Genomic DNA, 27,272 nt, shown 5'->3' on the forward strand with positions numbered 1-27,272 from the left:
TGGATAACTAGGTGACGCTCAAGTTTGTTAAGGAACTACCTTTGAATCTATGTAGCGAATGTATGTAATGAAATGTAGTGTAAGAATAATGAAAAGTGAAAAATGTTAAAGTGGATATTTAATTAAACTTTTTAAACCAAATTGAATGCATCAGTTTCAGATTTGAATTGATATTCTTCAGACAAAGATAAATCCATCTGACATTTGACAGACAGGCATATGAGTCTCGTAAATATGGAAACAGGTAATCAAACAGCTAAACGATGCAGTTAACAGACAATGGATGCAGTGTACGTTCCTGCAGTGTAATGTCTAAAGTATTGTTTTCCTCTCTTCCAGCTGTCCGTTCCTGGCATCCACACTCACCCCGGCCATTCCCGTGATTGGGGGTGTGCTGTTCTTCTTCGTCATGGGCACTTTGCTGAGGACCAGTTTCAGTGACCCTGGGGTTCTGCCCAGAGCCACGGATGATGAGGCTGCGGACCTGGAGAGACAAATAGGTCAGATCTCCTTATCATTACCATTATACTCTCACCTCTTTACCTTTCACTCCACGTGTTCACTACTGATAATGTTGTAAGATACGGTTCATTGTGTCAGGAGAATTGCGGTGCTGGGCTTGTAATTCTAGACAGGAGATAACTTTCAAAAGTGTTGTTCAATCAAAGGGGTAGTAACTGATATGTAAATCAGGGTGCAGACTCACACTCTTGATTCGCCTTGAGTGTGCTGAGATGCTGTCTGGGTCTAATTTAAAAAAGCTAACCTTGCTAATAAAATTAGATTTTACATTTTTTAGATGTTGACAGTTGTACTGCACTGAAATAGTGAATCTTAACATCGTATCAAAGAGCCAAGATATCAAAGAGCCATATAGTTAGAATAAGTGTCAAAGATGAGCAATTGAGAAGTATCTCAGCTATCTTTGAAGTCCCTATTACTTTTTTTTTTTTTCCTAATGTAATGTCTCCCACCATCCAAATCCACTCGTACACTCACAACTAGTAACAGGTGTTGTGAAAATGGACTGCTATCATCAGTTCTAACTTTTTGTAGTATTTCAGGCAAAACGCTGTCTCTGGGAAACTTTTTACATTCTCTTTACCGTGCATTACAACCGTGATATATGTGGGATTTATTACAAGAAATGTCCTGGATATCTCATTGCTCTGATTCCTCACTCAGCCCTACTGTATATCTGAGTACATTATTACTAGGTGCCATCTGCTGTATTCCGTACATTGTGATGAATCAGTGATTCTTGTCTGAAGTTGTGCATCAGCAGAAATGTAAGTACTTATGAGTTGACTTAAAAGCAAAATGATCGAGGTAGCACAGCAAACTGAGGCTTCAGCTGCAAGCCAGTGGCCTAGGTTCCAAATAATGGCTCCTTTGAAGAACTCATCCTTAGTGAAAAACAAAGCACTGAGAAGCTCTGCCCTCTCCTCATCTTTGTGAAACTGAGGCATTTGAGTTTTGAAGCTGACATGTTTAGTAGAACAGTTTAGCTGCTTTCCCCCCCTAAAAGTCTAATACTGATGTGAGAACGGTGCTTTGAGTTCTGTACTGCAGCAGACTGGGGAATGAGTAATGTTCTGACATTAGTAAACAGACTCTACAGGAAAAAGGCTCTGTCTCTTTCTTCTGTGGTGTTAGCCTACTGCTTGTTTCAGATTCTACTTATTCTGTCTAACACAGACTGATGCTCAGACATGTCTATTTCTTCTTTCTGTTCTGCACTCCAATTCTAACTTTTTTTGTTTATTTGTGTAATCCTGACATCAACGGCTATTTCTTTAGTCAATGAATTAACTCTGATGTAAAATGTCCCTTAATATTACCCCTATCCAGATGCACTGATGTCTTTTTTTCATGTGATATGATGATGTAGGTTTAAATCCTTGTGCGTGCTGACATTACCTGTTAACTCTGTGAGTTCTGTATGATGCGAAAACAGACTTTTCTTTGATGCCATGGTTCTTCTAAATTATTAAGGTGTAGCATCTCTTTCAAATTTTACCCAAGAAAATATACTATCAATTTTGCAGCCCTAACAGAGCGTACATTTACAGCAAGTCCATCAATAAATAATATGCTCTGCAGAGGTCATAAGCATGTTTGACTTTGCATCGATTGTATGAAACAATAAAGTGATGGTATTGTGTTCCATTGGTCTCTAAAGTCCAGATTCTTGGTAATGTGGGTGGGGCTAGAGGTATGCCAGCTAAACATTCTCAGACACTTTTTTCACTAAGAAAATGTTTGTGATAAATAGGCTTTAAGACACAAAGGATGGACAAATAATACATGTACCTATGAAAAAGACTGAACCTCGAAGTGTCTAAATTGCAGTTACAAGGGCAGCAACACAGAACCATATAAGTTGAGCACAAACTGTAAACATACCTCAGCTATAACAAGGTTATGATAATCAGTACTGATTAAAACCCATATTAGATATGTAAGAGAATCCAAAAAGAGAATCTGTAGGGTATGGGAAAGCATCTCAGTGGTGATCATTGATTCTGGTCATTTCTCTACTTTGTCTAGCAAAGTTCAAATAATATAAAGCCACTTTAGGTGACCAGGGACTAATATGCCACCGACAATATGTCCAGACTCGCAACTAAATGGATTGAGATGAGCACCAGAATTAAGTTGGATTCCTATCCACATTCTTCCCATTCACCAGATCTAAAAATCCTCAAACATGGGAACACCATTTGGAGTCAATTTTCATCTCCTCTAACGTTTAAGGAACTGAAAACTTTTCTTCTAGAGGAATAGTGCAGTAACCCAGTTGTCACTGTTCAGAACTAGTTTATCAGCATTCCAAGCAGTCCTGAAGACAATGGGTGGCCCAACTCTACTGTGGGCTTCCAGTTATGATATTTCTATATATTTTTTTATTGTTTTTACATACACCCCACTGCCACTTCTATCTGTGGTGTTTCATAAGGATTCATGGGCAAGTTCCCTTCTCCATAGAAGATATTACATCAGACAAAACCTTAAGTTACCACAGAAATGTTATCTGGCTTTGCAAGTGTGTCTTTCTCCATTGTTGGTCAATTATCCAAAAAAAAAAAAAAGTTTCGGGGAATTCCTCCACCTCATGGCATTCTGTCCCCATTAAGTGCGTTTGATGGTAAATATTTCACAGCTGTATTATCATGAGTTAAAACTATGATAAAACTTAAGCTCTGTACTGTCTCTCCATGTTTTTTCACAAAGATGAAATATTGATTGTCCCAGATGGATTATACAAGTTATATAAGAGATGCTGTTCTTGACCGTATGTTTGATGATCACTAGATCTGTTTGAGGAAGCAGGGGAAAAATCTCTTAAAGCACAGTTTGGTTGAATATTAGGACAGATGGGTAAAGTTTTTGCATGCTGTCAGTACAGAAAGTATGTAGGCTACTAGCTTGTTCTGCATGTGCAAGAATGTGAGCTACACACACACACACACACACCCTGTGACTGCATCCTGTATCCTGTTGCATCGCATCGAATCGCACCAAATCAGATCGCTGAATCGTTATAATCAAATTGCTGATCATATTGGTGAATCATTACACCCCATATATACATACATATATATATACACACACACACACACACACACACACATATATATATATATACATACATACACACACACACATATATAGAGCCACGTGCAGTAGTACTGTTTAAAAAACAAAAGTTAATATATATGAAAAAAAAATGTACACACACACACACACACACACATATATATATATATATATATATGTGTGTGTGTGTGTGTGTACATTGTTTTTTAAACAGTACTACTGAACGTGGCTCTAATCCTGTCTCAGATGAGACACTCTTTGACACTCCAGGAATGTAACAAAGACAGCCGTGTAAGCTTGTGTTCTGTTTGTTACCTGACTGCATGGTCAAATTAATTTCCTGTTAACTTTGTGTGGATGTGAGTTTTCTGTTTGTGGTCTACACAAAGACCAGGAGATCTGAGTATGCTCTCAAGGGCAAGGTCAAACAAGTTCATTTCTTGAGACCACAACTGCAGCTGTAAGAATGAAAATGTAGGTATACAGATGAATAATTAGTTTGGGGTATGGTAAGGGTGTGTGTTAGGCCTGATTATATTCTTTTAATGTTCAGTGTTAATGAATATCAATTATCGGTTATCGTTGAGGTAAAATTGTAAATAAAGCCATATCAGTTATATAGCTCACCAGTAAAAGGGTGAGTAATGCATGAGCCAATTCTCATCCTGACTCCATTCAAAACAGGTTAGACCAAAGCAATTGCTACAATGTAAACATAAAATAATATTTGTTTAGATGTTTGTTGAATTTAGGCAAAAAGGTAGGCAACATAGTGTGAACGGAATAATATAGATGCCTTCATGACGGGTTTGCTACCGTTGTGTACAAAAACAGGGCTGTAACATTAGGTAACCCAAAGTAAAATTGATCGTTAAGCTTGATTGACCGTGAGAGATTAATAATTGATCATCCATTAATCGTATACAACCCCTAGCCAGGATAGTACGCATACTTGATTGTAAGTGTCAGTTGTTAAGGTGGTTGTGTTGATGCAGGTCCGCCCAGACACCAGTGCCAGTATCTGTGATTGTGTGCCAGATGCACAGGTGCTTTATTTGTGGCTCTATTCAATGAATAGAGCATTATTTGAAAAATGGCCACCATTTACGTGATTAAAAGAAAAGACCATTAAAAAAAAAAAACCTGAAATAGTAACTGGCTGAATAAGTTACTCTGTTTCATGTGAACATAGGTGGCAGAATATTTATTAGCCTAGACGTTTAAGTTCAAAACCAAAACTTCCTGTAGATGTCCAAGTGAATAACTGTCAGATTTTAATTTGAGGTCAAGTGACACAAGCAGGAAATGTGAAGTAGCAGTCAGGGTAAGCTGTCATGGTCAGATGGTGTTTCAGCAGTTCAATCTCAAAAAACATCCCTTTCTAATGTTTCTCTAAAATTCAGTCAGTTTGACTTCTTTTATAATGTATTCAAAAAATGTACTTTTTATTTTTTACGATGAGGTTTTTCTTTTCCTATGGGAAGTACCTTGTTTGCAGTCCAAAGAAGTGGCACAAGTGTGATTTAGGTGCTACATGATTAATGATAATGATTTTTTTTTCATTTGTCAAGAAATGTGAAGTGTATACACTGTGATATTAATAAGGTTTTACAATTCCTAGGTGGCGAAATCAGATATGCTTCTTAAAAACCTAATAATGCTTAATGCACAGAGTGTACTCTCAAGAAAATAAAATTCAATTTAAGTGTGTGTGTGATAGAGTTGGGGTTTTTTGGGGGAGGGGGGGGGAATGTGAACTTCTCAAATTGGCATGTACCATCAGCCATTGTTGCTGATATAAGATGTTTTATGGTCGCCACAAGCCAGCAAACTGCATCTTTCTATTTCTGAATGAAAACATGGCATTTCCAGAACGTTCAGAAATAGGCAAATCCTCTTATGAGATGTATTAACCTCATTCCCCTGTACACCCGTATGAATGTGTGTTTGTGTTTGTGTGTGTGTGTGTGTGTGTGTGTGTGTGAGAAGTGTTCAGCCCTGTAATGCAGAATAGTCGGCAGGTTGGGTGCTCATATCAACAGGAAGTGGTGTGTAGTTTTCTGACATGAGTGTGCTGCAGCCCTTTGGTTCGGTTTTAGTACGGAAACACATCGTTTGTGACTCATGTTTTTTATAATTGTTCTAGATTGTCTGACTTTATTTGATCGGAGGGCAGTTTTGGCGATGCAAAGAAAATAATTACATTATTTAAATTGTTCTGTAATTTTATTCACTTTTTTCTTAGAGAGCAGTATTGAAACTTTCCTGTCAGATGTTTGATGTCACAAGCAACTGTGTTATTAGCTGTACTGACCAGGCAAATGAAAAGAACCAACAGAAAAGGTCCATATTAAAGCCTTGCATGCAGTGAATGGAACAAAGCTGAGAGTAATGATAACCATGGGAGTCTTGTAGACCACAGCAGACAAAAATAAAACCCATAATTCCACAGCTCTCACGCTTCCCTCTGGCTGTGTGTGTCTGTTTCTGAGCATGTCCTCAGTGCAGCCCTGCTGTCTTTGGCCTCATGCAGAAGTCCATCAGTCTCGATGCTCCATTTGTGCTCCATGAGAGATTAACAGTATCACAAGCTACTCACTAAAACCGTCTCTGGCCAGAGGCTTTAACAGACCCAGAGTGTTATGTAACTTGTGAGCGCGTTCATCCTGACTGATGTTTGTCAGGCATGCTTCCTCTCTTCCACTGTTAACAGCTCATGACAGGAAGGCCAGGATGTTGCTGCATGTGCAAGGCCTCTCCTGATGCTAATGATTGAGTTACTGGTGCCCTGGATTGGCACAGATCTATAGGTATGGCACACTTATAGGTCGCACTTATAGGAAGAAATGCAAATTTGTTTCATCTGAAGAAACCAGTCAAACTACCATTGCTCTGATTGCAAGTTTCAACTACCTTTGAAAATATAATGTCATGCAATTTCTTGGAACAAAAATTTAAATAATGTAAAATTACTTTTAAAAACATGCTCATGGAGTGTAACAGTGCTCTCCCTACTCTCAAAGTAAAGCTGGAGGACTGTGGTCTCCCCCTGATTAATATTCATGAGCTGTGCTTGTTCTAAAACATAGCGTGTATGTAAAATAATCAATATATAAATGTCCATTCCAGTACACAGTGACACACAACATTATAACAGGCCTAATGGTTAGACGAACTTTTGTCGAATTGAATGGCCCAGCCACAGCCAATGTTTTTAAGTCTAAATTGCATCCTGAGGCAGAACAGGCTCTGGATCAATCCAGTTTTCAGTCTGTTCAAACAGTTGTGTATCCATGTCATGTGACGGTTTTCCTGGAAAGTTTTGAAAAATGTGTTTTTCTTTTTCTTTGTTTTTGTGACACCGCATACAAGGCCTTTTTTAGGGCATACTCAGAAACATTTTAATTTTAGTCATCACGCTGTTGTTGTTTTAGGTTAGCTAACTTTACTTTGAAATATTTCCTTTGTTTTCTGACCATGCTTGAATATGGAGTACCAGTTTTCTTCTTGAAAAGAAGCTAGTTTCACTCATTTCTTTTCAAGCTGATTAAAAAAAAAACAACAAAAAAAAAACAACAGTTATCCTTCTCAGTGTCTACTTAGAAAGGCGTATATGTATAAATCTGTGCTATGCAATCCTCTAAAGAATGTTTGTTGTGTTAATATGGATTATTGGGTTTTAGTGGCCAAAATGGTGTTCTTATTTGATTTTCATTGGGTTGTTTAATATCCATTTTTGAAAAAGATTGCCATGTTTCGGAGAGTGTGTCACAATGTATGCCTTACAATGTTACTGAAAGCTATTGAAAATCTTTGTGCTGTGCTGATGCATAACACGTTTTGTTTTCTCCCCCTCAGACACTGTGAACGGCACATCCACAGGATATCGGCCTCCCCCGAGAACGAAAGAAATCATCATCAATGGGCAGACAGTGAAGCTCAAGTACTGCTTCACATGCCGAATCTTTCGACCGCCACGTGCCTCTCACTGCAGCCTTTGCGACAACTGTGTAGGTGAGTTGCCTGGTGGTGTTTTTCCCTTTGTTTCTCATTTCTAGGCAGTGTTTAGTACTGCTGTGGTTGATTTTAAAGATGTCACATCATACAGATCTAAGTGGAACTGTGTGGGTTGTGGGAAGACCAAACGTAAATAAAATAGTACGTATACCGTGAGATTCTTCTCGCTTTTTTCTTTGTTTTTTTTTCTTCCTTTTCCTCCCTTTGTGATTTCATTTTTTTTAAAAATTGAAGCTATTTCTCAGTATTTGTACAAACGTTGCATGTAATTTTATCCACTGATAAGCAAGACATAGCTTATTCAAGGTAAGTAAGATTTGTCCTTTTTGTGTTCTTGTTTATTTCCTAATTTTCAAATATTTGCAGGTATTCTTTATTCTTGCCCTAGTGGTGTAGCAGACATGCATCCACGCAACTGAAGTCAAGAGTGCACTTTTAAATATCTCATCTGAATGAATGAATAGTTGGACTGAGTTTGTCCTCTGAGGGCAAAACAGCAGAGGCTCTTAATTTCTGACCCTATGACCAGTTGTCTATTTCCTCAACCAATGAATTCTGCTGCTGTCCTGAAAATCAAAAGCAGGCCTTTGTTCTCTCTCCCACAACCTCTTCCTAGGACTCTTTCACTCATCTGCTTTAAATGCAGCCCCTCTCCAGCTCTGCTGATTGAATCATGAATTTTGAGATGGATTTAAAGTACGCCATTGGTATCAAAATGATGTGTTTCAAAAGTTGCAATTGGAGCATTGTTACCTAGACTAACTGATGACTCAGTGAAATTCCCTAGACTTTTTTTTTCCTTAACTTTAAGCGAACATTCCTACTTTGACATCAGCATTATATGCCACTTCTGAAAGGGGATTACATGAAAATCTTTCTTTCTTGCTCAGTGCTTTACAAGAAAAGAAAAGATGAGCTTGGTGGATTGGACGTAAATCCCTCTGACAGACAGTGGTAGAGTGTGTGCAGTAATGCCTTGGAGAGGTACATTACCCTGATCATCTCTGAATGAGAGAGGATGGAATCAGGTTGACTCAGACAGTTTAATATCTAGAAATACTGTCTTAGCACTCATGTGACTTAACCAGCATGAAGAAATCTTAAGCCACTTGATCAGAACAGTGGTTACAATACTGATGGAATATGAGATGTGTCAGAGAGTGTAGTGTGACCCACATGTGTGTCCATTACTGATGTGAATTGAATTTTTTTACAGATCAGTTAAGAACAGTTAATAAATTTTACATCACCTGTAACCTGTAAGTCAAAGTAAAGGTATATTTCAAATGAATACTCATTGAATGAACCTTGACTAGGTTGTGCTAGCACATAAATACATTGTTTTCTAATCTCAAATGAAGCAAACATCTAAGAGGACATGAAGGGATACCAAATCCAAAGTTTTATATCCCAGCCACTGCTCAAAGGCATATGTGATCTTCAGCAGAGTGAAACAGAGCTGTGTCGTATGCATCACACTCTCCTAGATTGTCTTTTCAGTGCCTCTAAAACATGCTTCTAGACCATCAAGTGGTAAACTGTTTGAACTCTAATGCCTCAGAGCCGAAGCCAAATGACCTGAAGCTTATGTAAACAATGATGACGCCTTTAATACAGACAACACTGAGCTTTATCTCCAGACCTTTAATACAGACAACACTGAGCAGTATCTGCAGACCTTTAATACAGACAACACTGAGCAGTATCTGCAGACCTTTAATACAGACAACACTGAGCAGTATCTGCAGACCTTTAATACAGACTATACCGAGTAGTATCTGCAGACCTTTAATACAGACAACACTGAGCAGTATCTGCAGACCTTTAATACAGACTATACCGAGTAGTATCTTCAGACCTTTAATACAGACAACACTGAGCAGTATCTGCAGACCTTTAGTACAGACAACACTGAGCAGAATCTCCAGACCTTTAATACAGACAACACTGAGCAGTATCTGCAGACCTTTAATACAGACAACACTGAGCAGTATCTGCAGACCTTTAGTACAGACAACACTGAGCAGTATCTCCAGACCTTTAATACAGACAACACTGAGCAGTATCTGCAGACCTTTAATACAGACAACACTGAGCAGTATCTGCAGACCTTTAATACAGACAACACTGAGCAGTATCTGCAGACCTTTAGTACAGACAACACTGAGCAGAATCTCCAGACCTTTAGTACAGACAACACTGAGCTTTATCTCCAGACCTTTAGTACAGACAACACTGAGCTTTATCTCCAGACCTTTAATACAGACAACACTGAGCAGTATCTGCAGACCTTTAATACAGACTATACCGAGTAGTATCTGCAGAGCTTTAATACAGACAACACTGAGCAGAATCTCCAGACCTTTAGTACAGACAACACTGAGCAGTATCTCCAGACCTTTAGTACAGACAACACTGAGCTTTATCTCCAGACCTTTAGTACAGACAACACTGAGCAGTATCTGCAGACCTTTAATACAGACAACACTGAGCAGAATCTCCAGACCTTTAGTACAGACAACACTGAGCAGTATCTGCAGACCTTTAATACAGACAACACTGAGCAGTATCTGCAGACCTTTAATACAGACAACACTGAGCAGAATATCCAGACCTTTAGTACAGACAACACTGAGCTTTATCTCCAGACCTTTAATACAGACAACACTGAGCTTTATCTCCAGACCTTTAGTACAGACAGCACTGAGCAGTATCTGCAGACCTTTAATACAGACAACACTGAGCTTTATCTCCAGACCTTTAATACAGACAACACTGAGCAGTATCTGCAGACCTTTAATACAGACTATACCGAGTAGTATCTGCAGACCTTTAATAAAGACAACACTGAGCAGAATCTCCAGACCTTTAGTACAGACAACACTGAGCTTTATCTCCAGACCTTTAGTACAGACAACACTGAGCAGTATCTGCAGACCTTTAGTACAGACAACACTGAGCAGAATCTCCAGACCTTTAATACAGACAACACTGAGCAGAATCTCCAGACCTTTAATACAGACAACACTGAGCAGTATCTGCAGACCTTTAATACAGACAACACTGAGCAGTATCTGCAGACCTTTTATGCAGACAACACTGAGCTTTATCTGCAGACCTTTAATACAGACAACACTGAGTAGTATCTGCAGACCTTTAATACAGACAACACTGAGCAGAATATCCAGACCTTTAGTACAGACAACACTGAGCTTTATCTCCAGACCTTTAATACAGACAACACTGAGCAGTATCTGCAGACCTTTAATACAGACTATACCGAGTAGTATCTGCAGACCTTTAATACAGACAACACTGAGCTTTATCTCCAGACCTTTAATACAGACAACACTGAGCAGTATCTGCAGACCTTTAATACAGACAACACTGAGCTTTATCTCCAGACCTTTAATACAGACAACACTGAGCAGAATCTGCAGACCTTTAATACAGACAACACTGAGCAGAATCTCCAGACCTTTAGTACAGACAACACTGAGCAGTATCTGCAGACCTTTAATACAGACAACACTGAGCTTTATCTCCAGACCTTTAGTACAGACAACACTGAACAGTATCTGCAGACCTTTAATACAGACAACACTGAGCAGTATCTGCAGACCTTTAATACAGACAACACTGAGCAGTATCTGCAGACCTTTAATACAGACAACACTGAGCAGAATCTCCAGACCTTTAGTACAGACAACACTGAGCAGTATCTGCAGACCTTTTATGCAGACAACACTGAGCTTTATCTCCAGACCTTTAATACAGACAACACTGAGCAGTATCTGCAGACCTTTAATACAGACAACACTGAGCAGTATCTGCAGACCTTTAATACAGACAACACTGAGCAGTATCTGCAGACCTTTAATACAGACTATACCGAGTAGTATCTTCAGACCTTTAATACAGACAACACTGAGCTTTATCTCCAGACCTTTAATACAGACAACACTGAGCAGTATCTGCAGACCTTTAATACAGACAACACTGAGCAGTATCTGCAGACCTTTAGTACAGACAACACTGAGCTTTATCTCCAGACCTTTAATACAGACAACACTGAGCAGTATCTGCAGACCTTTAATACAGACTATACCGAGTAGTATCTTCAGACCTTTAATACAGACAACACTGAGCTTTATCTCCAGACCTTTAATACAGACAACACTGAGCAGTATCTGCAGACCTTTAATACAGACAACACTGAGCAGTATCTGCAGACCTTTAGTACAGACAACACTGAGCTTTATCTCCAGACCTTTAATACAGACAACACTGAGCAGTATCTGCAGACCTTTAATACAGACTATACCGAGTAGTATCTGCAGAGCTTTAATACAGACAACACTGAGCAGAATCTCCAGACCTTTAGTACAGACAACACTGAGCAGTATCTCCAGACCTTTAGTACAGACAACACTGAGCTTTATCTCCAGACCTTTAGTACAGACAACACTGAGCAGTATCTGCAGACCTTTAGTACAGACAACACTGAGCAGTATCTGCAGACCTTTAATACAGACAACACTGAGCAGTATCTGCAGACCTTTAATACAGACAACACTGAGCAGTATCTGCAGACCTTTAGTACAGACAACACTGAGCAGTATCTGCAGACCTTTAATACAGACAACACTGAGCAGAATCTGCAGACCTTTAATACAGACAACACTGAGCAGTATCTGCAGACCTTTAGTACAGACAACACTGAGCAGTATCTGCAGACCTTTAATACAGACAACACTGAGCAGAATCTGCAGACCTTTAATACAGACAACACTGAGCAGAATCTCCAGACCTTTAGTACAGACAACACTGAGCAGTATCTGCAGACCTTTAATACAGACAACACTGAGCTTTATCTCCAGACCTTTAGTACAGACAACACTGAACAGTATCTGCAGACCTTTAATACAGACAACACTGAGCAGTATCTGCAGACCTTTAATACAGACAACACTGAGCAGTATCTGCAGACCTTTAATACAGACAACACTGAGCAGAATCTCCAGACCTTTAGTACAGACAACACTGAGCAGTATCTGCAGACCTTTTATGCAGACAACACTGAGCTTTATCTCCAGACCTTTAATACAGACAACACTGAGCAGTATCTGCAGACCTTTAATACAGACAACACTGAGCAGTATCTGCAGACCTTTAATACAGACAACACTGAGCAGTATCTGCAGACCTTTAATACAGACTATACCGAGTAGTATCTGCAGACCTTTAATACAGACAACACTGAGCAGAATCTCCAGACCTTTAGTACAGACAACACTGAGCTTTATCTCCAGACCTTTAGTACAGACAACACTGAGCAGTATCTGCAGACCTTTAGTACAGACAACACTGAGCAGTATCTTCAGACCTTTAGTACAGACAACACTGAGCAGTATCTGCAGACCTTTAGTACAGACAACACTGAGCAGTATCTGCAGACCTTTAATACAGACAACACTGAGCAGTATCTGCAGACCTTTAATACAGACAACACTGAGCTTTATCTCCAGACCTTTGACGGATCATGTTGTGTCATCTTTGGATGGACAGCTTAAAAAAGGCCAGCTTGATTGGTCATTATGTTGACATGCCACCAGTCAAGACGTATACTCTTACGGCATGCTGAACGTGGAACTGACATCTAGAAGGGAGGCATAGACAACACCACCTGTCATGGAGGGATGACTGCTAGCATAACGTGAAGACATCTAGCATGAAAATTGAGCACTCAGAGGAACTGAAGACTTTTGTATCATATGGAGATGTGAAGTATAGCACAGTTTGAAGAGGGAAGAGAAGAAACTCCCAATTTGCCAAACAGAAGCTCAGAGAGCAATGGCAACACATCAAATATATTCAAATTCAGAGTCAGTGTGACTGACCTTAACAGCCATTACTGAAGCTGCACATACAGATTTATAGGCGATCCCGCTTGACTGTTAACACGAATGTGCTGAAGCCAATATTTTTTATTCTGTGTGTTATGTTTCATTATCTGACGGCAAATGAAATATCGTGACCTGCTGGTATTACTTGTTGTTCTTCCATCTTCAGAATAGTCATCTCAAACTGGTTGTTTTCTCCCCTCTCAACCTGGTTTTAAAACAGGTTGTCCTGTCTGGGTACCAGAAAATTGTTCAAGATACGCCTTTCTGCTGCTGAGTTGGTTTATTGCAGAATTGACATACATTCTTAAATAAATGTGCTTCTCAATCATGTATAAGTCTTTACCTGAAAGTTTGGCATGCAGTGGAGATTGGCAGAATGATTAGAGCTCTTAGAGCTCAACAGAGATGATATCTGTCCCTTCATTCTCTTTTTGTGCAGAGCGATTTGACCACCATTGTCCTTGGGTGGGCAACTGTGTGGGGAAGAGAAACTACAGGTTCTTCTACATGTTTATCCTCTCACTGTCGTTCCTAACAATCTTCATCTTCTCCTTCGTCCTTACACACGTTGTCCTACGTAAGTATGCCGCCCGCCCCCCCCCCCCCCAACCCAAACAATACAGTACACCTGTAGACGTTTATGCAAGCATGTTTTTGTAAGGGTAATTTGATTTGACCAATTCTAAATGCCGAATATGCTCTGCTGTATATCAAATTAAGTTACTCCTCTCAGTTTGATAATGGTGACTTAACTAATATTTGTTTTTGTTTTTTAAGTATAATTTATGGATAATGGAGTTTTAATTCCTTTTCATCTACATTGAAATGGAAGATGAACATTTTGAATAAGTGCCCCTCTTGCATTACAAGAGCAAAGTCCTCCATGAGGCCTTTGATTAAAAGACAGCAGCAACAAAAACTTACACAAAAGAAAGAGCGTCCCACATGTTGTAGAATACACATAGCGCACCTGCAGTTTGTGCCAGTACTGTTTTTGTAAGGGTAATTTGATTTGACCAACTGCAAATGTTGAATATTTAAAATGCATTTTATTTGCACTGAAAATGTTTTGAGATGTTTAAAGAGAAAAGAGAATATTTGTGGAACTCAAATTTTTGGTGGCTGCGTCCATTTTTTAGTACAAAGTGCAGTATTTTCATTGTTTGATTTTGAAGTAATCCAGAAGTATTCAGATTAGTTTACATTTTTTGTAATCCAATGGATTACATTACTAATTACAAAAATTGATATGTAGTGTGTATTCAGTAACTGACTACATTTCAAAGTAACCTGACCCAACCCTGGCTACTGGAGTCCATTACACCAGAGAGCCATATGCCCTGATCATTTTAGGTAGGCCAACTAAAGTATCAGAATTAAACCATTTAAAGGGAAAACTATAGCCATAGGCTTATCCAAAAGGGCACTCTACAGAAATAACCTGTTTGGCATGGCAGTGATAGAAGACCAGTCTTTCATATTTCAGATAAAGCCACTGTTGTCCAAATATCCAGTCAGCTGTTTGATTGTCTTGGCGATGAGCATTTGTCACACACCAAACAATTTTTTGTTGTTTTTTTTGTCAGCACATAGAACTCTCACCATTGCTTTTATGCTCATTCTTATATGTCTCCCAAATGCCTTTTTACATTCATTTGGCTTAAGGCGCTCTGCAAAAACACTTAGGCACAGCTCCTGAGCCTTTCTGTGGTAGGGAAAACTCTGCAGGTGTGTGACTGAAAAGCTCTATGAGGCACCAACATAAGGATTATAATGAGCCCATATGTCAAAAAGGATAAATGTTCCCTTGAAGATGTCTCTCTTTTCTCGTGCCTTATAGGATCCCACAGCGCTGGCTTTCTCACCGCACTCAAAGACAGTCCAGCCAGATATCCTTTCACTTCACAATAACACTATTTTATTTTGATGATGATAATAGTAATAATAATAATAATAAATAATAATAATAATAATAACAACTTTTGGTAACGAAGGCAGGCAGGCCAGAGTACAGAACATTGCAGTAATCGAGGTGAGACACGAATGCATGAACAGTGGTTTCTGCATCAGCCGTACTTAGGGACTAATTGTAGCGATATTACGGAGGTGATAAAAGGCAGTTTTGGTTGTGTTTTTGATATGAGTGACTAGTGAGAGACTAGAGTCAAAAATCACACTAAGGTTTTTAGCTGTAGAGTTTTGAGAGATGATGCAGTTGTCAAAATTTAGGGTAAGATCGCTTAAAAGATGCTCACGCATAGGGGGACCAATGACCAGCATTTCAGTCTTGCCTGTGTTAAGCATCAGGAAATTTTAAGACATCCAACCCTTAATAGCACAAAGACATGCCTCAAGGTTAGCCAATACAGAGTGGTCATTGTGCTGGATCGATAAGAAAATCTGAGTATCATCAGCATAACAACGGAAGTTAATGTTGTAACTACGAATAATGTCACCCAAAGGGAGCATGTAAATAGAGAATAGGAGAGGGCCAAGGACTGACCCCTGAGGAACAACATAGTTAGAGCTCACGCTATTCAGAGGTCACCTTATCATAGTGGACACACTGCTTTCTCTCAGAGAGATAAGATTTAAACCAAGAGAGCACCGGGCCACGAATGCCAATTTGATTTTCCAGGCCCTTGAACAATATAGTGTGATCGACCTTGTCAAATGCTGCACTCAGATTAAGCAGAATAAGAATAGAAGTAGCTCCAGTGTCCATGGCGAACAAAAGATCGTTAGTTATTCTAATAAGCGCGGTTTCAGTGCAGTGAAAACACCTGAAGCCTGACTGAAATATTTCAAACAGATTGTTAGAGGACATATGGGCTATCAGCTGGGCAGCTAGTATTTTTGAGAGAAACAGGAGATTAGAGATCGGCCTATAATTATTTAAGGCTTCAGTGTCAAGGTTTGGTTTTTTTTAAGTAAAGGCCTGATCACGGCCGTTTTAAAAGCAGACGGTAAAACACCAGATCATACCAGTTTGTGTATGTGTGTTTCCTGTTATATATAACATTTTGCATTACCCTTTTCAACCCTCTTATCTCTATTCAGTCAGTCACAAATTCTTATAGAGGAATTCTCTGAAAATCCCGCTGTGGGCTTTACAGTGTAAACACACCCCACAGTGGCAGTGTTGAGTAGACACAGCCTCTTTCGTTCATTCCGTCTCCTATACCGACCTTTATCTGCGTCACCTCTGACCTGTGCCTTGTGCCCTGTTTCTGTCTTTGAGGGCGAGCGACATGCTATATCCCTCTTATTCAAGACCACGGGGTTTATCGGACAATTACAGCCTCTCTCAGAGGTGAATAGCTCCCTGCTCTGCTGGACTCTTAATGTTTGGACAGCTTTGTGACCAATGGACCAAATATTTATCCAAAGTTTTTGTTGACGTATAATGAGTACATTTACTTATGAAGCACTAGTGCTGTTAGTCTTTCCTATGACGAACTTTTCACATGAGTAAAGAAGATCATCAAAGAAGATTAGTAAAGGTTTAAACACCTAAGTGTTTGGTCTTAAAACTTACAACACCCTTGTGTTATCATAACATTAGCCTTTCGATGGCAGAGCCCAAAAATACCTGATCTTAACTCACTGCTTGTTAAATCAGTTGACTGCTCTCATGTTGTTTATTACATACATACTACATGTGTGCTGCTTATGACCACTGTATTCAAGTCAAGTCAAAGGGGAGCAATATTGACAGTGTATGAGAGGATGTGCTATGTTGCATAACACCTCTCTCCAAGCTGCAGCTTTGGTTTCTTAGCAACTGAACCTAGTAGAAGGCAAAGCAGTCCTCTAGTCAAAAACAGGGTAGAAATCCTCTGGTAATTGGGCAGAACTGCAGTTTACTGTCTGCATATTTTGTTTTTGTCCTTTCCTTGACTCTCTGTTCACTGTGCTGGAGGTGGTGGTATGCTTTTTCTCTGTATGGTCAATTGTAGGTCTCTCTGGCTTCCACACTTACTTAATTGGATCCAATCAAACCACCAATGAAGATGTAAGTGCTCCTTAATCTTAGTGCAGCTACACATGCACACATACACAAACACAATACACAGACAGACAAGTACACAAACACCAACAATGTCAACTGTGTGTATTCATTAGATAATAGATCCTAATCCCTGGATGCTCATTTTTAATTGAGGATAGTTGAATTGTCTTGATCTTGAATTTGATCCTCTCTGGTTTCCAAACAAATTATTGGGAGGTTTGTTTGTTTTTTTGCAACTAGTGAATGGCAATATTTGTCTCTCATTTATTTTCAGTGGTTAAGCCTTATCACTGCCTAAGGCTGTCAGTTAGACCAAATACACTTTGATTTACTTATTCAGGCAGAAAGGAACTCACCTACTCATTGTATATTTTTTGCCATTTTGTGCTTCTTTAAAGAAGATATTTATTGCATAGAACACCACTGACCATGTTGTGGGAGGGTCAGGCAGACATGCTACACTCCCTGTCCTTGTGTTTCAGTGTTTGTACAGTCGCTGGCAAGTCTGGGGCATGTAACACAGGCCTCTACGTGCCCTGCATTCCTATGGAAAGAGTAGTAAACTGAACAGGTTGAAAGAAGTGGTGGCTGACTTCTCATGCGTCAAAGGGTGCATGTACTAATCTTCACCCCTTCATATTCATAGAACGGCCCTGGTACATCAGGGACACGCATTAGTACAGGGACTTGATAATTATTGAAAACAGAGCTTGCAAGGATCATGCAGTCTCAGTCTATTACTTTTAAAGTACAAAAAAAAATATTTCATCTTCAAATAAAAGGTGACAGCCCTATCACTCACATGGTTTAAACTAAAAAAATACTGCCTTCTTCAGGGATAATACTTTATTTTTTCTCCCTCTCCTCTCTCTCTCTCTCTCTCTCTCTCTCTCTCTCTTTTCTCAAACACAGTTTCATGTCTGTGTTCTCTCCTTTCCAGATAAAGGGGTCTTGGTCATCAAAAAGAGGAAAGGAAAATTATAACCCATACAGTCATGGGAACATATTTACCAACTGCTGTGCAGCCCTCTGTGGTCCTTTCCCACCTAGGTGAGTTGCCAAAGTTTATAATGACAAACACAGAATTCTATAAAAATGCATTTAACCTGTTGTTTATGAAAAAAGCCCTTTGAACACAACCTTAGTTCTCCCATGCAACTTATAGTCGTGTCCAGTGATTCTCATCACGTCATTGTCCATACCATGACAGAACCACCATCACGTTTAACCAGTGCAAACTAGCAGTCCAGGTTTAAAATTCCCTCTGATTTTCTCTAAATGCAGAGCCAGACAAATGTTGGAAAAGGAGTTAGGCATCACACTCTATTGCTAAGAAGTCAATGTTTTTTGCTTATGCCACCAAAATTGAGCATGCCAAATGACATCCTTCTCATTAATATCCCTTTTATGAAGCTTATGATACAGTTTTTGTTTTTTCCTTTTTTTTTTAATCAGTCTTGAAGGAGGTACATATGTTTAGCTCTGGTTGTTGTTTTGTGGTTTTAAACAAATATCTTGTTTGTTCACATAAAAATCTATCTATCTATCTATCTATCTATCTATCTATCTATCTGTCTGTCTGTCTGTCTGTCTGTCTGTCTGTCTGTCTGTCTGTCTATCTATCTATCTATCTATCTATCTCCCTATCTTAGACCTGTCACTGCTGTTCTTGTTGCCCTTCTTGTCCTTAGACTGTTTAATGAAATTGAGCATTTTCAGTTCAGTATCTCTTTTTTTGCCTGTATTTGGCAAATGTGAACCCTTTTTCATTCAGCTTTTTCATCTCTTTGCCAAACCAATGCGTTTGGCATGGTCATTGTCCGGGCGAGTCATTTCTGTGGAAAACAGATTTAGACCATCTAAATGTTTATCGATCAGCGGAAAATGTTTTGACTGTGTGTGTGTGTGTGTGTGTGTGTGTGTTAGTTATAGTCAAGCACTGTCTCAGTAATGGCGCTAATGGAATTGAATCTGCTGACGTTTTTATTCCCATCATTCAGTTCGATAACAGGAGCCTTGCACACATGGCTATAGACACTGCACTCTGACATAGCCAAAGTCATGTCAACACTCTCTGTCTTTCTCCACAGTCTCATTGACAGAAGAGGCTTTGTTGTGCCAGACATGGTCCAACCTACACCACCCACCAATGGTGTCACTATGTATGGTGCCACTCAGTCCCAGAGTCACATGGTAAGCACCACATCTTTGACAAACTTTGACTCATTCTTTCTCAATGCAATACGCATTATGTGTAATTCAGGGTCTCAGAGAGATGTAAGCAAGTAGTCAGTATAATGTAAGAACTGTCAGAGGTGTATATATTTTAACATCCTAAATAAAAAATCCTTTGATTCTTATTCATTGAACATACTTGGTGCATAAGCTGTTATTTCAAAATTAACTTACCCAACAACATGTGACAGTTTAAGAGACTTTTACATTAAAATACCGTATACATATGTAAGTAATATAATACGTAATATAGGTTAATAGAGTATATAATGTCAAAATATACTGTCCAGATTATTTTTAAATTGTAAAATTCGTAGACAAGACAGACAGTGGCAGACAAGAATACAATAATATTAGACATCCGTGCACACTAATGAATTCTAATTGGTTAATACTAACTTCTATAATGTGGGCATTTCTTTTTGTATAATTTCTCTGATCTATTGATTTTAGTTTGTGCTCTACACTCTATGTGCTGACTACTGCTCTCTTTGGAGAAGACAGGCAAAGATTAACAGACAGACTGCATTTTGCTCACAGCTGAAATGATCCATTTGCTTTTAACATATTGTAACCATAATGTAGATGGTATATTCCATGGTAATAGTAGGGTGGTGTGAACTGTAGTGGTCATTGATCCATAATGATCTATCAGCAGGTACTACTCATAATGCAATGGAGACACGGGGGCATTTGTATTGGGCTGACTGGCTAAACTTTATATCTGTTTGCTATGCATTTACTGCAGATCATTAACTGAGGAAACTAACATCTTTTCTTTCACGCTCTTTCCTTATTCTTTCCCTGTTTCCTATTCTCTATTCCCCTATTCCTATCCGTATTAATCACCTCTTAATCTTCTCCGCCTCGCGCTCCTCTATACACCCATCCCTCCCTTTCGTCTCTCTCTGCCCCACATTCTGCCTCTGTCTCTCGCTCTCTCTCTCTCTCTCTCCCCCCTCAGTGTGACCAAGACCAGTGCATTCAGAGCACCAAATTCGTTTTACAGGCTGCTGCCACACCCCTCCTGCAGAGCGAGCCCGTCGCCATAGTGGACGAATCCTCTCTTCCTGGAAGGACGTTGACGGGAAGTCCACGTGCCTCACTGCCTCTGGGCCAACCCACGCCACCAACATCTTCACCAAACCTCACCTGTGAGTCAGAGTTGCTGGGTCATGAAGCACCAGAGACCTACCCCCACCTTCTCACACCCGAGGAGGCCCCTTCACCCCCAGGCATGCTTCCCTGTGGTAGCCCTGTGGGCCACGGCCACAACGTACCCTTCTATAACCCCGCCAATCAAGACTCATTGCATGAGGACTCCATCAGAGGCTTGGTCAAATTAAGCTCCGTCTAAGTGGGTACGCACTTCCACGACATCATTCGTCCAGGCCTAAAAACTGTAACTCTCCACTCAAATCTCTTGTGCCAAAAGCATGTGTGTGCTCACCTCAGCCCTCCATCCCTTAAAAAAAAAAAACATGGTGAGCTTTGGTATTCTCCCTGAACCTAATGTTCTTTGGTACCTTCGGGGCTTAAACTTAAGCCTAAGTGTTGCCAAACCTCCCTCACATGCTGGTGGCACTGAACTCTGCACGGGTGGCACTGATGAAACTTCACGTTCCAATCACTGTTTAGAAGATGCACAGTCCACGGCTCTGCTGAGTGGCTCGTTGAAACAAAAAGGGCTGTTGCCAAGCGACACAAGCGTACCACTCAGGAAGTGGTAGTACAGTTCTTCCTGAGCCTGTCAGGGAAAAGCTGCTTTTCAGTGTGTGTCTTAGGCAGAGCTCTTGTTTTGTTTTGGACACAACTCTGTCTGGAGATCACTGTTTGACCATGTCTTTTTGCCTTTATTATCTCTTCTTGTGTTTCTTGTTGATCATGTTTCATATCATTTGATTAATCTTTTGTATAAATTCCATATTTGAAAATAATAAGATATTATGTTGTGCTATACCAAGGGTTTTTTTTCCTCCTGATTGTTATATTTCCTGTGGATCTGAATAAAATCCTCAGATGTTTTAAAGGGAGTCAAGCACATAATACATTTATGCACCTGTCTGCCCTGTGACTTTAAATGCCTGGTGTTTAGTGCAAATGCACATTTACAGCTGAAATTATGGGTAATCTCTTGACTGCTGCCTCTGGGTTTGTCCATGTTTAACCCATAATACTCTGTGATGAACATATGCATACAGTCTTAAAAGGGAAATTTACTGTAGTTGACATATGGGCCCGTTTTGAAATGTGCAAATGTAATTGATTTAATTACATTTGCATATTTATTGCAAATGTAATCAAATTTGTTAACACGATTTTACTGATTGTTTCAGTAGACCAACACACCACCAATGTTGTTTATCAATATGCTGATATTCAGTAATGATATCAGTGTGAGCCTCTCACAGCCTTACCAAGTAAAATAGCTTGTTGTGGTTTTTATCCATTTGACATTTTAAAAATCATTCATTTGGAAAATTCACTCCAGTAACACGTATTTTTGAGAGCATTTTAGACTGTTACAGAAAATAAGCTTTTTCAGTGAAAGGTCTTGAGGGCTATAATGAGCCCATATGTCAAAACAAGTGAATTTCTCCTTTTAAAACCATTAGAGTAGTGATGACTGTCACCTGTACTGTGACTATGGGGTGTCTTAGACTGTCTCAACAATTCTGCATCCACCGTTCATCTAAAACCACAAGAATGTGACCTACTTTGAAACCACTCTACAATAAAGAATGTGTACTGTTTTAAAACAGTGTTGCTACTTAAGTTATGATGATTTCTCCATGTATATGTATTGGAAGACATCTTCTGAACAGTTCCCTTGACTACAGCTCTCTTCTTCTGTGTGGTCACCATGTTAGCAGAGATATCTGACTTAATATTTCATAGATATCTGGCACCATCTGGTGGGGATATAGAAGAAACTCAGTGGTGTACTATATTAACATTACATCGAAATGGCAACAGTTGGAGATAAAGTACCTCCTATATTCTGGAGGAGATAACACAGATTATGGATTTCAACAGAAAACCACATCTCACATATCATATCACATACACACCAACTGATCCTCTCAATTTTAATAACCAATGCATTGTTTAGTCAATGTACATCATAAACACTGAATTAAGCAGAGAGTCTCTGACAGATGCACCAACATAACAGGCTTCCATAATATTAGGATCAGTGATGATGGACATAGAGGTAGCACCAATCTCAGCAAAAGACTGATCATTTTTATGATAACCAAAACTATTATAGTGTTGTGCTCCTTACTATGAAGTGTACCCAGGTCATAACCTATATTAGCGTTGGATAACAATGGAACCCCTGTCTGATTAACTGTAGTGTGCGTTCTCATCACAGGTAGGTCATAACAAATACACTCAGCCAGAACCTCTGTAAACTTCTTTTGTGGAGCTGGTCTTTCATGAATTTGTGTGAGGTTAAACTGTCCAGTTGTGGTGCAGTGCTTGGTCACCATAGCTTGAGGTCCTGCAGTTCTAGGTCTCCCATGATCTCCAGCTGATCGATGCTGCTGAGGTCCTGAACTCTGTGCCTGTAGTCAAGAATGTGGGATCCATTCACAGCCACTTTTAACTGGTGAGACTGACATAGGATGATCATCTGACAAATAGAAACAAGGAACAGGACATTTCAGTACTATTTTCTGAGGGTGTTCACTAAGTGCATTACCAGTTGTAATTTCTCACTATCAAACACTGTAAGTAAGGGTAACTGGCTTGATGAGGGATTGTAGCAGCACATATGTGTAGTGCAGATCCAGTTGAATGGTGTGTTGCAGGTAAATATTACTCCCTTAGCACAATTGCCAGAACAATTTTAGTTTTAGCCATGGGTCCAGCTGTCAGGTTGGCTAGCACCCTATCCCGAGGCTGACTCAGAGAACTGGTTACCGCGGCGGGACTGTGGACCAGGTCTAAGGGTCAGAAATGGTCCTGCTGAGGACAATGCCATGGGTAAATTCTCCGCTCTCAAAAAAACCTCCAGGCAAACGTATCAGCCAGTTTGCTAAGGTGTCTGACTCCTTACCTCAAGGCTGGCCAGAGCATATCTGTTATGTAAATAATGATACATTTGCCACTTTGCATTTGCCGTTCATCATGCAAGTGAGGGAATCAAAGAAATGGTGAGTAGCACTGTGTTCAGCAGATGGGCAGAGTGAACTGGACGGACCTAAGTAGCAATCTCTTGGGTCAAGAAGTTGTCATTGTTCTGGCATATTCTTCTGTATTCTGCATGAAATGGTATAAGTACACTCATACCTCAAAGTACTGTCCAGGTGAGAACGGAAAGTGGGAAAGTTCATTCTCCTCAGGACCCCAAGACTGACCCAGGAAAGAATTCCGAATGAACGTGCTGGATTTTATCCGTGCATTGAGGTGTAGGGCTATGTTGTCTGACTGACTGCATCTCAGGTTTATAGTGAAGCTATAATATGAAGACAACACAGGATGCAGCACTAAATACCGTTAATCCCTCACATGCTAAATTTAGGTTGTAAGATTATGGGTCTATTCTAAATGAAGAACCATTCATTGGATATTAAGGACAAAACATGGCATTGAACATTATAGTTCTACCACAGAAAGAATGGTTTGGTTTGCAAAACATTTATGTCATTTTAGCATGCTTTTAAATTGTAATCTAGATTTAGTGACAAGTAACAGCTTTGGAACATCTGATTGGATAGATGTAATCACATGCCTTACCTGTGAGGAAATGAACTGACATTGCCTTTGATTGTGATCTGTTTTCCTGGGCTGAGTCCTGTGAGTATACTGCCTTTGTAAGGCAGACTCTGAAAACAACACAGAAAAGTCTGAGTGTTCCCCTTAATGCTCGCATTTACTTCTCAGTAATATCTCGAAATGTGGAATGTGTATCTGCTTTAGTTTAATATAGTAGTATATTCAGTGAAACACACACTTCCTAAAAGTGGAGCAGTGCTTGGTAACAGTGTATGCTGAGGATTATTGCAGATATTAGCTAGATTTAGTCACATTCTCCCATAGAACAATGGTCTATTACTTACCAAGTCACCTGATTCTGAGAATATTGCCTGAGGAGAAATAGACAAGAAGTGAAGTAGATGCCATTTTATAACAGACGCATTAAAACAAACAACAAGAAGACAAAGAACAGCATTGTGACAATATTTGTCATCACAACAAAAAGCTTTATTCATACAACCTAATAGTAAAGGCAACCATAATTAAAACAAATGAAAGAGTGACTTTTCAACAAATGACTCTATCTAAAATATTTTACCCTGGTTTTAACTTAGTCTAATTATAATATAAGACCTATAATATTTCATTTAATCTGTCCTTTCTTTTGAGACATATGTGAGTACATGTGCATGTGAGAATGGATGGAGGGATTACTTACTGAGTTTGGGATAAAGCCTACGACGTTGATTTTGACCATTCCTGATATAGCCAATGTGTCCACTCTGTTCAGTGGGATTCTGTGTTTATACTCCAACACATGAGCACCGTTGACTGCCACCTTGTGGGGACAAATCAAATGGACAGTTTTAGTGATTCCTCTCCTCGGGACTTAATATTTACAGACGCACAGAGCACAGAGTTTTGTTTTGATGTGCAGTTTCAGGTCAGCTATTCAATGCTGTACAAAGGTTGTCTTTGGAACACTAGGACTAGGGTTAAACCCTAACTGCAGTAAAGTCAAATTCTTTGCTATGAACTTAATTTATAACCCATAAGTGGCATCAAAGAGAAACAATGGATAAGATAACAGCCTTGAGTTCTCTTAGTGTGAAGATGTCCTTTTCCCCCCATTTGCCTAACCCAGGGTAAACAGTTATGTAGGTGCAACCATAAAACTACATCACACTGATCCAAATAAATAAAATTTCCCATATAGTTTGTTTGTTTTTTACAGTATTTTACACAATTTTCATTTCTATTAAAATGGTCAACAGTCTTTAACCAGAGCAACTTAAAACTATTAATACCCATGTCAAAAGTCACAAACCTGTGCTGCAACGTTGGGGTTAAGTGCTGTGCCCAGGGGCACACTGGCAGTAAGCTGTCCTGTTTGGAAATTAAGCCCTGAATATGCATTCTTCGTTACTGCCCCTATTTGTTTTACAACTTCAAAGGCTGAAAATTATCGTGTTTTACTTGTTGACATTGTACTTTTCGCGTTTTAACAGAAATAGTGCGCACATCATCACGCATATCCATACTGGGTCCAATACCTCTGTGAACATGTTGAAAAGGTCGAGCGCCCTGAGAGAACCGTGCGACTTACTTTGAAAACATCATTGTGAACCAGGATGATGGTCTCAAAGGGGGCTCCCTGCCTAAAGGGCATTTGATCGTGGGTCTCCTCCCTACCCCACGTGCCCTGCTGTAGAGAGTTGCATACGATACAGGAGGAGGTCTTGAAACGAGGGTTAAAGTGAAAGGCGATGTCCGCCCGTGGTTTTGTGCTGCTGCCACAAGTCAAATCAAACTGGAACCTGAGCAAATGAACAGAACTCAACAATTGTACAGACTGTTTACTAATCACAAAAACACATCCAGAACGTGGAACATCTGTGTTCTTTAACGTTTTACTTGAATGGAAATGATGGAAAGTAAGGTATGTTTTGGAACATCTGACGCAGCTGTACAATACAAAAAAAGAGTCAGAAAGTGTTTGTCACCTGTCTGCATTATTAAGAACGCTGCCCTGAATCAAAACAATGTCCCCTGGTTGTAATCCGCCTGATATGATTTCTGTGAAAGGAACTGCCTACAGGAGAGAGATGCAATTCATTGATATTAACTGCAAGTGTAACTGTGATGGAATCGATATCTACAAGCATTCATACCATGATCAAATAGGTCGTATCATATCTTCAGTCGCGTTTTAGAATGTTACATTCAAATGCGCTGCGTCAAAAGTAAATCGACTTCTCGGAGATCTAAGCGCAATAGAATAAAAAATTAAAAACCGCTGAAATTTACCCAACAGATTTACAATAAACAGGCATCACCTAGGTAAGCAAAGGCAAAATGGGTTTTCGATGTAAAATGGTTCCCCAATGCAAAATTTCACTCCTACTGTGGAAAAAAATCTCTTACCGGATTTAGAACAGTCTGCTTCGCATTCGCCACTGACATTTGGACATTCGCTCTGTTTGTAGGACACTGCACAAACGTATCATAAATGATTTTTCTGCAACATGAGTTTGGCCTGCTCAGGGCGCCATTTCTTCCATCATACGTAAGGCGAGCGCAGTGACACGCTTGTGCGTATCCGCAGACCCACGTACCCGCCTGGCAGTGGCAGCATCTGCCAGTGTGTGAGGAAGTCACTTCAATGAAAGATTTTTTAAAAAATCGTCAGGGAACGATTGTAACATTACACGCAAAGTTGCACCACTTCCAGACAGTTCGTAGGCTATAAGATGACCACTTGCCCGCTATCTTTTTTTTCTCAAACAATTAGATGCTGC

General features: G+C 39.6%; 2 protein-coding genes across 2 annotated transcripts in view; one reads left to right on the plus strand and one right to left on the minus strand.

Annotated features, from left to right (window-relative positions):
* LOC115822356 (probable palmitoyltransferase ZDHHC14) overlaps positions 1-21,736 on the plus strand; it is a 36,071-nt gene extending 14,335 nt beyond the window's left edge. Inside the window, exons 3-10 of the mRNA XM_030786156.1 lie at positions 340-500; positions 7,459-7,614; positions 13,963-14,100; positions 15,364-15,412; positions 17,436-17,538; positions 18,476-18,585; positions 19,626-19,728; positions 20,735-21,736. Coding sequence (XP_030642016.1) covers positions 340-500; positions 7,459-7,614; positions 13,963-14,100; positions 15,364-15,412; positions 17,436-17,538; positions 18,476-18,585; positions 19,626-19,728; positions 20,735-21,127 — 1,213 coding nt within the window. The 3' untranslated portion in view covers positions 21,128-21,736. The remainder of the gene's footprint in view (positions 1-339; positions 501-7,458; positions 7,615-13,962; positions 14,101-15,363; positions 15,413-17,435; positions 17,539-18,475; positions 18,586-19,625; positions 19,729-20,734) is intronic.
* A 1,521-nt stretch (positions 21,737-23,257) lies between these two features.
* lgals8b (galectin 8b) lies at positions 23,258-26,937 on the minus strand. The gene is made up of 8 exons (XM_030787152.1): positions 26,899-26,937; positions 26,478-26,566; positions 26,081-26,291; positions 25,193-25,312; positions 24,837-24,863; positions 24,514-24,602; positions 24,067-24,232; positions 23,258-23,407 (listed from the first exon to the last, which is right to left on the minus strand). The coding sequence occupies exons 1-8, from the start codon at positions 26,935-26,937 to the stop codon at positions 23,258-23,260; spliced, it is 891 nt and encodes a 296-aa protein (XP_030643012.1).
* Between the last annotated feature and the right edge of the window lie 335 nt (positions 26,938-27,272).

Source organism: Chanos chanos, chromosome 10 (genome assembly GCF_902362185.1).
Source record: "Chanos chanos chromosome 10, fChaCha1.1, whole genome shotgun sequence".
Classification (NCBI taxonomy): Eukaryota; Metazoa; Chordata; class Actinopteri; order Gonorynchiformes; family Chanidae; genus Chanos; species Chanos chanos.